This window comes from Drosophila innubila, chromosome X (genome assembly GCF_004354385.1).
Source record: "Drosophila innubila isolate TH190305 chromosome X, UK_Dinn_1.0, whole genome shotgun sequence".
Taxonomy (NCBI): Eukaryota; Metazoa; Arthropoda; class Insecta; order Diptera; family Drosophilidae; genus Drosophila; species Drosophila innubila.
This window is the reverse complement of record NC_047626.1, coordinates 23,811,436-23,827,039: the sequence shown is the minus strand read 5'-3', so window position 1 is coordinate 23,827,039 and position 15,604 is coordinate 23,811,436. Positions and strand designations below refer to the sequence as shown.

The 15,604-nt window shown below is 36.2% G+C and overlaps 2 protein-coding genes across 6 annotated transcripts; one reads left to right on the top strand and one right to left on the bottom strand.

The window, feature by feature from the left end:
• The first annotated feature begins 2 nt into the window (after nucleotides 1–2).
• LOC117784329 lies at nucleotides 3–1,004 on the top strand. The gene is made up of 2 exons (XM_034622040.1): nucleotides 3–81; nucleotides 137–1,004. The coding sequence occupies exons 1-2, from the start codon at nucleotides 69–71 to the stop codon at nucleotides 850–852; spliced, it is 729 nt and encodes a 242-aa protein (XP_034477931.1). The 5' UTR covers nucleotides 3–68; the 3' UTR covers nucleotides 853–1,004.
• A 1,414-nt stretch (nucleotides 1,005–2,418) lies between these two features.
• LOC117787667 (apoptosis-inducing factor 3-like) lies at nucleotides 2,419–10,931 on the bottom strand. Of its 5 annotated transcripts, none has more exons than XM_034626250.1 (4): nucleotides 10,869–10,931; nucleotides 8,836–8,907; nucleotides 8,626–8,765; nucleotides 2,419–4,450 (listed from the first exon to the last, which is right to left on the bottom strand). In XM_034626250.1, coding segments are annotated over exons 1-4 (1,917 nt in total). In that variant the 5' UTR covers nucleotides 10,871–10,931; the 3' UTR covers nucleotides 2,419–2,747. The 5 variants fall into 5 exon arrangements, with proteins under 5 accessions (XP_034482141.1, XP_034482174.1, XP_034482157.1 ...); XM_034626283.1 differs by lacking the exon at nucleotides 10,869–10,931 and adding an exon at nucleotides 10,566–10,603; XM_034626266.1 differs by lacking the exon at nucleotides 10,869–10,931 and adding an exon at nucleotides 9,358–9,491 and having other exon boundaries at nucleotides 8,626–8,770.
• Between the last annotated feature and the right edge of the window lie 4,673 nt (nucleotides 10,932–15,604).

Here is a 15,604-nt window from a genome sequence, read left to right as displayed (position 1 = left end):
AAGCTATCGTTTTTATTAATGAATGTTATCGCTTTTCTTAACAACTTTGTCTGGCTTTGTCAAATGAAATGGAAATTCACTGTAAGTTTTAAGAAATTGTAAGTGAATAAATGATAAGTAAATTACTACTTTGCAGTGGATGGCAAAAAATGGACCACAGAAAACACGGAATTGTTGTTGGCCCTTTATGGAGAACGAATATCTAAATTTCGCGATCCAAAAATAAAAAACAAGAAAATTTGGCGCGAGATTCTCAAAGGCATGGAAGGCAAGGGAGTAAGAGGACTAGATGTACTACAGTTGGATAGAAAGATACGAAATTTACGGGTGACTTTCGATAATATCAAGAAAAAAATTAATTTTACCGGCGAAAGCGGAACAAAATGGAGGCATTTCGAGGATATGGAAGCCATCTTTGGCAGAGACAGCAACAGCAATAACAGCAGCCACAGCAACAGAACTGCAACAGTCCCAGTTCGCCGCACATTGGCCACACTGCTGACGGAAGACGACAATGTTACCACACAGATATTTCCCGATTTCGAGGCGGCCACCTTCGATGAGTCCGCTGCTCCTTTCACTAGTTCCATGCTCATATCCGAAGATCTGTCGAGCAGCTCCAAGGCTGTCTCGGATGACGAGCAAAGCATCGGATTCGTGAGGCTAAAACGGAAGTCGGATGAACAGTCTAACGTGTATTACCAGAAGCGAAAAAAGACCAAAGAAGCTCATTGTGCTTGCACCGAAGAATTCCGCAAAATGCGAGTTGCTCTAGAAGAGAGCAATGCCATTCAGCTGGCGCGCAACACAATGTTTGAAAAACTTATAGATAAACTGAAAACTAAACTATAGAAAAAATTAAAGACTTATAAATTAAACAAAAACTAAATAGCAGGGGAGACAAGACGTTCTTGAAATGCCAATATGTATATGTACGTGGGTGGTCCGACAAGTAATGAGCCTTACAATGTTAAACAGTTTTAAAAATTTTTATTTATTTTATATTTCAACCTAGTCTTATTATAAGTTACCACATTCCGCAAAATGCGAGTTGCTTTAGAAGAGAGCAATGCCATTTACCTGGCCCGCAACACATTGTTTAAAAAATTTATAGATAAACTGAAAACTAAACTATAGAAAAAAATTAAACAAAAACTAAATACCAGGGTGACAAGACGTTTTTGAAATGCCAAAATGTATATGTAGTCGGTCGCATCGATTTGTATTCGTAATCTACGATCAACTCCAAGATGTTTTCACCAAGAAACCATAGCTCTAAAGTCAACTTATACAGGTGTGTTCCAAAAATCTCTAGATATTTTGAAGAGAAATGTTTTTGAAAACAGCCGCTCGAAATGATGGTGTTCCTAAAATGTTAGAGATTTAATATTTTTGAGCATACTTTTTTTTTGCATTTTTATTCAATTCAAGGATATTTTAGTTCAATTTAATAAATATTTAATTTTGTCAAAACTCTCAAGAAATTTTTAGACAATTGACAGCAGTAATGTCTTGCATTCAATTTCTTTTGGGTTGCCTTGCGCTGTTAGAGATTTGCAGAACACACCTGATTGTCCCCCTTTTTTGAGTTCAAAAATGTATTTTTAACTTTTAAGCATATTATTAGCGTATCTTTAGTGTTTTTAGTTTGATCCTGACAAGATTGGTATTAAAACCCTTAAATGAAAAAAAAAAATTTTCCTTAAAACATAATATTCGTGCATGCAAGGACTAAAAACACAACTTTTCACCTCAAAAAACTATGATTTCTTGGTGAAAGCATCTTAGAATTGACCGTAGATTACGAATTTGGGTTACCATTTTTCGTGAAAAAATCGATATACGTGTACCCTAATATGTAGCTAATATTTTATTTACCTCAAGAAAAAAAGGTCATGACACTTTCTTTCTTGAGCTTATATATTTGTTATGCCATTAGCTTTTATTCTATCTATCTTGTATATAGCAGGCCGACTAAATCATCGGTGTCGTGCCTTACATGGAGGCAAGGAAGGAATCAAGATTTTTGAACTGTTGCCCAAGTTAAATGCGGTCACACTGCTCATTGAGTACCGCTTGCATTCATATAAAAAATAAATATTTTTGAGTCTTCAAATTTTCAAAAGCTGTAATATTCCAATAACTCCACAACAAGACTTAGATAAACAAAGAAAATATAGTCATTTCCGGAATCAGTGTAATTATACAAAAAGCAAATTGATAATAATTTTATTTATAATAATAAAAGGCAGTTTATATGTCGCATCGGATCACCATATCATGATCTACTATAAGATGATCTTTCCATTTTACTATGTTGTTTTTCTGCATCTTGTAGTTTACGAGTATTTTTCCTTAAACTCAGTTTAAAAATTTGTTTTTTAAAATGAGAATATTTTTATGAAATAAGAAAACCAATTTGCTGATAAGAAAATGCAACGTATTTATTGTACAAATCTCAGTACAAGATTAGATACAACACACAGTCATGACATAATTCAAAAACTGAGCAAAAAAGTTTCCAGACTAATACAAATTTGTATATGGACAGATAGATGTGCGCCCTCAACTTGTACACATTAACAAATTTAACAATATATATATATACACACAAATTTAAAATACACACATATATACATATGTATATATATGCATGTATCTATGAGCAGCAATATCTGAATGCAGCGAGTAATAATCACACATACTGGCATGGGGTCATCGAACTGAATTGAGCTTCGAGTGAATCCTTAGCGCACTTTGGGCACCGGCTCCTTGAGCATCGCCGTCCAGGCCTGACGATTTGAGGGATCCTCGATCTGATTGCGTCCCAGGCATTTGCCTTGGGAGATGAGCTCAGCAAATTGAGCGACAATTGGATCACGGCCACAGGATGCAACTGCCGTAACGGTGTCGGCATGATTGACAAAGTATGCGATAAATGATAGATCCTCGAGGCTGCCATCGATGATGATGTCCGTGTAACTGCCGTATCCCGCATAGCGTATACCTTTGCCAAATAGCATGGTAAAGAAGAAGGGCACCGCCTCCGCCTTCTTGACACTGCCACACATGTTGATCGCCGCAATCCGGGCGTGATATTGCGCCAGCTGATAATGCCCGATGGTGACACGGGATTGGGCCAAGCCATAGATATGCGCATTGGCAATATCGCCGCCCACATAGACATCGGGTATGTTGGACTCCATGAAATCGGTGACATCAACCGATCCATTCTTATTCAAACGCACTCCCGACTTGGCCATAAACTGAGTATTAAGCGTAGAGCCGGTGCCCATGATGAGCAGATCACAGGGTATACGGGTTTCATCAGCCAGCTGTACCTCAACCACTTTGCCTTCGTCGTTGCCAATGATCTCGGTGATGCCGCTCTCCATGATCATGTTTACCTTATTATCCTGAAACAATTTTAACACTCGTGCTCCAATCTGTTCACCAAATGCCGCCTTGAGCGGCACATTCTCCCTTCCAACGACCGTCACACTGGCCGTCTTCGAGACAAGGAATGCGGCCGCCTCCAAGGCAATAAAACTGGATCCCAGACAAACGATCTTCGATTCGGGCGTAATCGATGCCAAGATCTTTGAAGCATCGCTAAATTCACGTACTGTCATCACATTTTCAAGATCAGCGCCGGGAATTGGCGGCTTAAAGGCCGAACAGCCGGTGGCAATGTAGATCTTATCATATTTCACCACATAGCCATTGGAGCAGTGGAGTTCCTTTTGTGCCGTGACCAATTTATCGGCACTGACGCCGAGCCACAGTTCAATATCGTAATCCTTGTAGAATTGCTCGTCGCGGAATTGGAGAGACTCGATGTTCAGGTTCATCGCCTTGGAAACCTTGACACGATCGTAGGGTAAATACTGTTCGCGGCACACCAGGATTAGGCGACCGGTGAATCCCTCCTGACGTAATGCTTCCACACAGACGGCACCCGACGGACCGCCGCCGACGACAATGAAACAACGATCATCCTGGGGATTCCTCTTGACCATATTCTTAAGACGCTTCGAGTTGGCCAGATCACTATGCTTGGCCCGCACCATTACCTGGCCATCGGTGACATCCACCTTGTAGCAGGGCAATGAATCCAAGCCAGGGAAATCCTCTATGTCACCCGTCTTTAGATTGAAGCAAGCCCCATGCCAGGGACAACGAACACGACCCGATCCCAGGGCTCCAGTGTGCAGCGGTGCACCATAGTGTGTACACTTGGAACCGACCGCCTGGAAGCGTCCATTCTGCTTAACGAGAAGAATTTTGGTATCCTCATCGAATTCCAATTGCTTCATCTCGTTCTCCGTGAGATCAGTCGCCTTGCAGACGGCCACAGGTGCCGTATACTCCACATCCAGCTCCTCCACAACATTTCCACTGGACGACATCTTTTCCGTGCTGCACTTCGATTGATAAGAACCAACGGCACCTGCAATATTCAATTTGATTTCGATTAAAAAGGTTTTCCCAATTCTAAATTTCTTTCTTCACATGTATCTTCTTTTTATTTTTCCTCTACCACTCGACTGTCTCTCTTTGTCTCCCTTTATCTTCTGTTTGTTTCAAAAATCAAAACACATAAAAATTTTCCCGTTTAATGACAATTTAAATTCGGGCAGACCCAAAAGATAGAAAGTCTTGTCTCGTTTTCGTCTAACGCCTGCTGTGTGTCAGTGTTGACACATGCTGGTTTTTTTTTTCCAAAACTCGCTAAATTTCGGAGTTTTTTTTATAGCTTTACATTTTTGAATGAATTATAAATATTATAAATGAAACCAACCGAAAATCTCCCAAATCTTCGTACATTGTTGGGAGATTTTAGGTTTGTTTCAATTCCTGTGATACCCCTGTATAAGAAGTTTCTCAATTTTGTTTCAATATTTCTAACATTTAAGAAAAAACCGTAAAATTAAATGTGTTTTATGCAAATTGTAATTCTGGCTCAAATAAAATGTAAATTTGATTTGTTATTGGTATTCTTAGCAAACTTATTAAGATTGTAAGACTACGAATTTCTTAGTGAGATAGATCACTAAGGGCGAAGAACAAACGAAAAAGGATTAGGAATGGAAATTCGAAAGGAGAGCATACTTTAAAGTGCCTGACAGCCCTACTATTACACTCAAATCCTCAGCAAATAAACTATAGAGTTTTCATTTTATACAAAGAAAGTGTCCACAGGAAAAGAACCGTCCTTTTCTTCAGGCCCATAGTAAATATCACCCGTGGACGCAATGCATGTGGAAACTTTCGTTGTATAAAATGACTCAACTAAAAATCTAGTTAAAGAAAAACAAGCTATTTTTATCGCTGCAGTTAGCTTGACAACACTGGCTGGAAAGAAAGCAGCGCTCAGAGCCCAGTGCCCAGGAGGGTCATCTGCTCAGATGTCAGTTGAAAAGATGTCGTGGTCGCGTCCAGAACTTGTTGCTTTCATGCTGATCGCTGGAATCGGGTGCAGCCTTTCCAGCGTCAGTGGCAATGCCAATGGAAGTGTTACCACACCGGAACAGCAGCTGGAACTGAAGCTGAGTGCATTGCGTGTACATCAGCAACTGTTGCAGGCGGAGATTGCACGTTTGTATATGGAAAGGTTCAGCCCGGAGACGCCGCTGTTGCTGGAGGAGTTGCAGCAACGTCAACATGATGTTCAGCTGCAGATTGAGACGTTGGAGGGAAAGGCACATGAACAGGATGCACAACATTTGGCAAGCAGTTTGGCCGCTGACTTTGAGTATCTGCAGCATAAGCTGGATGAGCTCAAGCAACAGTTGCAACAGCTTGATGCAATGCAAGTCAACAACAACAACAGTAGCAGCAACAACAACAACAACAATCAACCTGCGGAAACTCAACGTGATGATAAGGCAACTCCAAATCCAACTCCAACCGCATCTTCATCTTCCTCAGCACCTGTAACCAGCTCAGCTAGTTCTTATTTCTGGACACCTTTGCTGGCAATGCCCGAGTTTCCCAGTGGCAGTGGCATCAACCACCAACAACCAACTGCCACCAGTTCCCCTTCGCTAATCAAGCGTCTAATGGCCATACTGCGACCGAATCCCTCATCCTCATCTTCATCCACAACATCAACGTCATCCACGGGTTTCCTGCGCGGCCATTGGCCATCATTGGATTCATCACCCAGCATCAATACGAAACACAAGTTGCAACTACTCAGCGCCGAGGAGCTGCTGCCACAGTTGCAGTTGCAACGGCAGTTTCTGGACGATGCCATAACACGACTCGAGCACCTTGCCCCCAAGCAAACTGACAAAGTCTAAAAAAGTGAAAACCTGCAACTCTGCCATTCTATATATTTATTTTTAATATTTATGTTCCCATTTTTTTGATTTATAATATTCATGTTTCCCTTGTCTTGGGAAATCAATGAAAATGCACGAAACAAACATTGAATTCTGCAATGTTGGCGCTGAATAAAATTAGAGTTGAGTTGTCGATTTTACATGATATTGGATTAAATTAACTGGATTGATGGTAAATAAAATTAAAAGAGTTAAAACTGTTAAAAATTGCATCTGCAAAAATCGAGTTTTCGATTTTTCGACCTATTTTTACATTCCTAGTTATAATGATTTGTAAGTCTTAATCTTGTTCAAAGATTACGAATTTTATTTATCAAATTAAATAAAATTATATGAAAATTTGGAGCGCTTTACCACTTTACTGATAAAGGCTTATACATATTATCAACATCATAATTATTTCATGATATAATATAAATATGTATGTATGTCACGGATGTCTCCCAAGAAAAATAAGTAAATTTTCAAACAACAAAGGGATATGTTTGCGCTAGATCGAGTTTTAAACGGTTTTAATTATTGATAAAGATTGCATTGTTATGGCCAAAAAAAAAAATTATACAAAAATCAATATACACTCAAGGAAACTCGACATGTTCATTTAACAATTTGTTGCGTCATTTGTGAAAGGAAAAGGAGGGTCGGGAAACTAGAAACTTATGGGGACACTTAAGGGTGCCAAAGAGTAACAAAAGTAATCAAAATGTCAATACTTGAACTAGATTGACAGTAGAATACAAATGTATAGCTTAAGTACAAACAAACAAATGCCAACCAGCTTTTAAACAAATATCTTGAAAACCGGCCGATTTGCTAAATTTTTCAAAGGTTATTCGAAGTAGATTCTGTCATAGAGAGAAATCAATTAATAGATATTCTGAATCGTGCCTACTTAGGAATTTCCAAAGCTTTAAATTTTTTATAAATTGCGGGGGATAGTTATAAATATATTTAAACGAATTTGTATATTTTATGTATAGGATCGATCACAAGATGAAATTATTAAAAGGCAAAAACTTGGAGAAACTGCATAAATATGACGTCAGAGCTTGACGAAGCTAATTAAAGCTTAATCTTGATAATACAAATTACTAAACATGATTCAGACCTTCGATAGGTCCGACAACACACTTCCAAAATACAATACTTGCGACAAGTAGAAGCACTTGAGCCAAAACCGGTGTACAATCTAATTAGATGAATTTTAAACCATGTAAATGTGTGAACTCACTATGATGTACTGCTGTTTGAAATATGCACAAACACTCAAACACGCGCACACACACACACACACACACACAGGTACAACAAACCAGTTAGCCTTGTCTCACACACATTTAAACAATTGTAATAAAAGCAAAAAAGGCACACAAGAAATTCACAAAAAACACCACAAAATAAACAATAAGCAAATATACTTTTTTTTGGTTTTAGCCTGGCTTACCTAAATTAATCCGGTTGAAATATTTGAATGGATTTTAAGAGTGATATGACGTTGAAGGTATTTCAGGGAATGTCCGGTCAATTATTTTACTTTTGTCGGATCTATCGAAAGCCACCGTCGCCGTCACAGTTAAGTTCAGAGTGTAAACTGACATGAGACTAGCGAAAATAAGTTAAGTCCAAATGCTAAATGGCGAATGTCTGACACGCAAAGAGCGAATACTCTTTTCTCATTTTTTCTACACGCTCTTTCTCAACCTCAACGTTCTTTAGCTATTTTTTGTTAGATTCAACGAAACGAGGTTAAATGTTGGTCATGATAATTGCAGTTGAGCACACGAAATGTACATAGGAAATTTAAATTGTAATTATTGATTTATAATCAAGCCAATTGACAACCTGGTAAATATTTAGAAAGGAATACCAACTTAATTGGTAGAGAAAGTTCCGAGACAAAGAGAAATTACAAAATAACGGTAATTAATTTAATAACTTTAAATAATAATTTCTAATAGTTAATATGCTCAGTAGCTGAGATCTTATGAAAAATATAAAATTTAAAAAAGTTCACCTTCATTGATATGAAAAATGCCTGTTAGATTTATTCGATTGCTTAAATTTCCCATGAAGTGTGGTCAGCCTTCATAACTTAAGTATCTCTATAGAACATTATAAGATATTAACTTAAAAGTTTTCAACTAAAAGCCTTAGTCTTCCTACAAAATCCCACACTAAAGCGACCTTAAAATATAATCAAATTGATTTTAGATTAAAAGTTGAGAGACTTATTTCAGTAAAATTTCAAAAATATGAATTTATAATTTTTTTTAATTACCTGGGACCTGTTCTGGATTGGGCGTTACCTTCCCCGTAGTTTTGTATTCCTTACAGAGCATCGAACCCATTGTGTGTATTTGTTGTTGTTTCAAGTATTTATGAGTATTTCGGCACAACAACAATGACACTCGACGCTGTCTGAACAAAAGTAAGATAATTATTTGTTTTTTAATCTATATCAACTTTATAAACAGATAGATTTACGTACCTAACGTGTGAGCCAAGTAAATTTTGAAATGTCTTAAACAATGTTGAAACTGAGCAATTTTTTGACTGCAACCTGAAATTATTATAAAACAAAGTTAATTATAAACAAAGTTAAGTTCGCAATGAATCATCCTCTTTTAAAGCACGCTCACAAAACACGCAAAACGCTTATTAACGTCATAAACACAGTGTTAATTAATATTGTTTGTTGTGTGTATATTTTAAGTTAGGGCATCCAGAAGTCGTCAATTCTTTAGCACAATTCCATTTTTATTATGCTGTGTGCATTTTTCCAGCATTCTGCTTTTGTAAGGAATTACGCCATATTGCCATCTCTCTGTGCTTAATAATATCGCACGCGCTCTCTCGTTCTCACACTCTCTTCTGCGCTTGACACTCTCAAGTTCTGAGTGCTATAATACATACATATGTATGTAAGTGAGTCAGAGCATGCACAGTGGGAGAAACCAAAACACAAAACACACACATACACAGACAGAAAAAGAAAATAACAAAAACAAACCCGGCGCGACAGACAGCATGCAGCAGATTAAATATTGATAAACGATGACACGAGTCTCTTTTGAATTTTCGTGACGATTCTGGCTGCGTTTGGAGGAACACGTCCGACGTTCATGAGTTGCGAATCGAGTATGCCTCAAACTAACTTCGATAGTAGGCAACGTCGCGGCAAAACGCTTTTACATCTGTATTGGCTGCGTCTCCATACACACATATGCACGCACACACACACACACATGTTCTTTTATACAAACATATGTATAAATTTGTATGGCCAAAATTGGAGCCTATGCAAGCGGTCAAGCTGTGTATGACTAACGAATCGTATTGACCTTGTCACTGCTCTCTATACAACAACAGCAACAACCAGCATAATAATGAGCATGCCAACAACTTTATGCCCTCGCAACATGTGGCCAACAACGTTAACCACGCCTTGCCGCGTTACCGGTTTGTTGCAAGAGATGCGCAATCTGGCAAAGAGTTTCAGCAACTGCCAACACTGCACGACATGCAACAATTTTAATTACTTATTTCATAGTTAATACAAATTTATTGGTTCAAACAAATTTAGATTAGATTTCGATTAGATTTCGCGATCAGCTGTTTACAATTAGCTGAGAAACTGTTTCAGGAATACCTCTTTTGCAATTCCTCTCCTTCCGTTTCGATCAAAAAAACAACTCAACCATCAGATCGTATTTAGCATCAGATTGAATCGCACAGCATTCAGCAATTGTCACTTATGCGGAGAACAAGAACAACAACAAGTAGCACACGCAACAGGTTGCAATAGCAACAATAAGAAATAACCTTCAAAATATTGACACAGCGATTCTGGCATAACCTGTTGGCAGTGCTCACTGTAGCAGAAATCTAGAGGAAGTGTGCAGAAATTGCAAACATTAAACGGATATTACTTACAGTATGTCAAGTATCTGTTTTGACAAAAAATTCTATTTTGTATTTATTAATATGGTATGCATATGCAACTAAAATAAACTAAAATAAATTTATTAGTCACAACAGTTACTTTAGTATATATATATATATATATATATAGGCAATACGGCAAATGGCAATTAACGATAAATATCAAGCCAATGCTATATTAATAATTATTTATAGCAAACGATATCAAAGTACAAGCAAAACAATTAGTAAGATTGAAGATACTGTTTATAAAAAAATTGTGAAGTTTCTTTTTACCAAATTAAGTAGGACACGGACAGTTGAACTTCTCGAGTATCGAGTACACACGCATACACACAGATACACACATAAATAGAATTGTGTGTGTGTTAAGCTGCTGGTCTGCCTATCTGCAACTTATTGTTGCTATTGACTAACTGCTGTTATTTATTTTTTTGGCTTGTTTTAGCACGTCGCTGATAAGGTGGCTTAATGTTATGGAAATGTTGAATGCTCGTAAGTCAATGAAATTGATACATTGTACAGCACACATGCATAAAAATATGCTTTATGTAAAATTATAAGCTGCAGCTCACTTACATCTTTCTCTATCTTCGCCTTACACTCTTTGTAATTTAGCTGCTTATTTGTTATTAACGTTTTGACATATCTATTATTTTTGTGCCGGCATTGTTTACATTTTTGTAGACACTGATGTCAGCTAAGGTATTTTATAGCTAGTTCTGGCTATTTTCAAAGTTCGTTCGTTAAAATAGTTTGAAAATTGCTATTAGCCAGAAATCTGGAAGTTTTAAAAAAATTTTAAGTATGTTTTTATTAATATTTTTCCTGAATCTGTGCAAAAGTGCACACAAGAACAAGTGTAGATGCTTTCCAGCCAGCAACAGCTATTTTTCCCCAAAAATATTGACAGCACTGGTGTGGAAGCACTGCTTTGGCCCATAAGGCTGCCAATCAGCAACATTTTCCGATCTGGCAAGTCGTACCATTTTAGGTAAAGTGTCAAAAATAGTAAATGAAATTTAGTTCAATTTTTGTTTCAATTTGCTACTTCTCTCCCCGGGGAGTGACGAAATTCAAACTTACATTAAAATGAACAACTTTATTATATCTATTATCGAATTTAAAATTTGATTGCAAAGTTATTGTAAAATGAACTAAAAACAAATTCACATTTAAACCCCCAGCATTAATAGAAATGATCACCTTAATAGTAAAAATGTGTAATAAATTATAGTCTTATTAAAAAAGTAACCAATAGTTAAAAACACTTAATTTTCTGTTTAAATAACCCGCCGTTGTCATAACAGCTGTTAGTATCTGTTAAGTTAGCGGCAGGCGGACATGTTACTGTTAACTAGTTAGGTTGGTACACAAAATTACCGATAGATGTCGCTCCGCTGCTGCTACGGCGCCAATTTTAAAAGACATTTAAAAATTTATTACTGCCTTGAGCTGACAACCAAAGGAAAAGAAAAAAGGAATTGAAAATTGACAATTTTAAAAAGAAAAATTTAACTAATTCCATAGAGTGAATCTATTAAAATTGAATCTTAACAATTAAATAATTTTATTATTTGTACCTATCCCTAACCTAAGGAATTATAGCATAGCAAAGTTTAATTTTAAGTTTGCCTACATTTGTTGTTAATAATATATGCACAATTAGCAATATTGTATTGTACAAATACTTGATTCGTTTTGTGTGCTTGCTTTGCTTTTTTAAATTAGTAATATTGTTAATTGATATTTTTATTGTATTGTATTTGAAATATAGGTGCACTCTATATATTCTAAAGGTCAGCATGTGTTGCATGAGTATTTTTTTATTATTATTATTTGATTCAATTAATGACTGATTAATGTCTGTGAGAGAAATGCGGTTAACTATAATCTAATCAATAGTATATATATATATAGTATAATAGTATATATATATATATATATATGTATATGTATTTGTTTACATATTATATGTATATATAGGTGTTGTTGTTGTTATTGTTGTTTGTTTACAACTGCTTCCACGCGACGGGCAAGTGATTGCCGTGTGCCGATTACAGATGTTGATTTGTGCCTCCAATTCATGAGAACTGCACAATTCGAATCGAATCTAAAGATTAAGTTCAAAGGTCACAGGCACACGCTCAACACACGGACGACCGACTTCTCATATTGTTGTTGATGATGATGATAACGATGATGCTATTAACGATGATGCTGATGATGATGATGTTAGCGACGCCTCCGTTTGGGGAGTGCAACGTCCAATGTTCGTTTTTGGGTGCGTTGCCAAGGTCATATCTGCCAGACAGTACGACGTCCTCAATACTCGTAGTTCAAGTGTCTAATTCACAGATTCCAAATCACAATTTAACCTGCCTCCACCCTCTTTAACTCTTACCCTCTTCATCCCTCCTACTGGGCCCTCCCGTCTCTCTGCTTGTCTACAAGAAACGAGCGCCAAACGCAAAAGCCCGACACTTTTTTCGTTTATTTATTTATTTTTATTTTGTCGTTTTTCTTTCTTTCTTTTCTTTTTTTTATTTTTTTTTTTTTGTTGTTTTGCCAAACATTGACCTTGACGATGGCCTTTCAACGTTGCCGACGCTTTGCACGGTGGCATCTTTGCAAATTTCAAGCGCAAATTCAATTCAATTATTATTTCTAAAATCTATAGATTCAAAAAATCTTTCAATGCTGCCTAACGAGGATGTTAACTTTAAGTTCTCCTAACAACAAGTAGAGGGACTTTCACAATAGATATCAAAGATCTTCTTGAAGACATTTCAATAAATTCTTATAAAATTGAATATATCTTCAAGAGTGATCATAATTTAATTATATTATCCAAATATCTTGTAAACAATCAATCATACAATCCACTTCATTTCATTTATGCGAAATTTATTTACAAGAAATAAAATATTGTTGTAATTTAATTTTCAAAACAGTTAGCAATAAAAGCTTTTAAGTAGGTTTCAATACTTTTATGGTAAATTTTTTAAATTTGTATATAAACACTTTAAAGCGCTTAAAGCGTGCATTTGACCACTGTGCAATGGCCTGTGGAGTTCAGTGGCCCAAAAGGCATACTACCAATATCTCTGCCTGCTTTTGGTAACACAAAATATGTGTCTATGTCCGACCTGGTCTCGGTTAAGGTCGGTCAAAAGCCGATGGATTCCAATGGATGGAAGAAGTCAACGACGCGACAACTGATGCTGTTGTTATTGTTATTGTCGTTGTTGTTGTTGTCAGAGGTCAACTTGGCCGTTTATTGACACTACCGATAATTTCGAGTTGTTTTATTATTATTATTATTCTTTTTAAATTTGTTTGCTATGCGATATTGCTTAATAATCGTATTTGGAAATTGAAAAGAAATAAATTTAAATTAATTGATCATTATCATCAATATAAAAATTATATTATTAATTCCATATTATGTTTTTTTTTTGTATCATAATCAAGACTTTAGCTACATTAGAGTTTCAAACGTTACTTGAATATAGGTTATAGGCTCTTCATCAGATCCCGGCTCTTCATCAGATCCCGACTCGTTCAACATATCAAAGAAGAATTCTCCCTCGGTCACAGTAGCAATCACATCGCTCTCAAAAAGATCGATATACGTATCGAATGTATTCACAGAATTCACCTCTTCATCTTCCTCTTCACTTGAAGTGGGCGAAACTGGCACAGGTATGGCTATGAATCGAGAAATTGCATTTCTTACATGGTATCTACAAGAATTCCCATCATTCGCATACTTACCTGACATTGAAATAAAATATTTGTTATTATAATGCCGATCTATGCGTTAAGTAAGTTTCTCTTTTATTTAAAGTAAGATAACAATTTCGTTAAAATTCTCTAAAAGAATGAGAATGAAGTCAAAGCTTACTACATTTTAAGTAAGAAACAGGGAAACAACAGAGATGTTCCATAAAATGATATCACAATTGGTATCCCAATTGTTAAGAACTTTTATTTCAAAACAATACAATATAGAAAGTCAAGTAAAACTATCTTTAAATGGAAGTACTCTTAGTAGTTAAGAGGAAGTACCACTTTATTAAGGGAAAATCTTTAAATTTTAAAGTTAAAGAACATGTAATTCTTTAAAGTTTTTCTTCAATTTAAAATATTCTTGCCTTCATTATGAAAAGATAAGTAAAATTCGAACTGCCTTTAAATAAAAGAAACTCTAAATAAACGATATCTAAAACTTTAAAGGTACTACAAATTAATCTACAAAGGTCATTGGCATTTAATCCTAATACTGGATTCATTTAATTTCAAATTGTATCCTGAAGATATACTGAAAATAAACAATACCAAAATAATATAAAAATTTTTAATTTTATATTGGATTTTTTCTGTGTACAAAAATTCGTCAAGCTTATAGGGAATACGAGTTAAGCTTCAAATCAAAGTTCAATTTGAAAATTGTTTGTTATTTGTTTACATTTTGTTGGTGCTATTATTGTAATTGTAATTGTTATTGTTATTATTGCTAGTGTCTGGAATGGACTCTCGTCTAGGCCTGGTATCACCCGCCTGGTACCCGGCACCCTGCACGCTTCTGGGTCAATAATCTGCGTCTGAGTCGCACTCTTAATGCGCTGGCGCCCACTTGACGCGTAATCAATCAATGAAGATCCAATTTTAGCACAAGTAAACAATATTTGCAAGCTCCCCCATTCCCCATACCCCCGCCACCCGCTCTTCCCCCTGATAAAGGACCGAAGCAGACCGAACCATTGCATGCCGTACCGTCATCATCATCGTAGATTGCCAATGAATCTACATACATATTCATCCCGCCCACAAGCCCCATCATACCATATCAGCATACTCTCTCTTTCTCTTTATGTTCCTGTCTCTTTCAGTGTCTTCTATCTGCCTGTCTTGTTTCTATAAGCTGAAAGGAAAGTTTTGTGTCAGAAGATTGTGAATTTATCGAATAAATCGATCAATTGCACTAATAACTGCTGTCGATAAAGTATTTGGGTCAGAATTAACAGTAATTGACTGAGCTTTTGTGTAAAGCACTTAAGCTTTAAACGCAGCTTTGACCTAAATAAGAAAAAAAGCTCGTTTATAGTTTTGTAAGATCAATTAAAGCTACCGAAAAGCTGTTATTAATACCCAGTTTATACGGCAGCTCAAATTGGTTTAAATGAAATCGAGCTTAATGAGCTTTTAAGTAATTCAGCGAAGCTTGCTATAAGTCTTTATCATTTTTCAATTTATTAAGAATTACATTTCTTTAAGAATTGAAGAAATAAAACTACAAACAAAACCAAGAA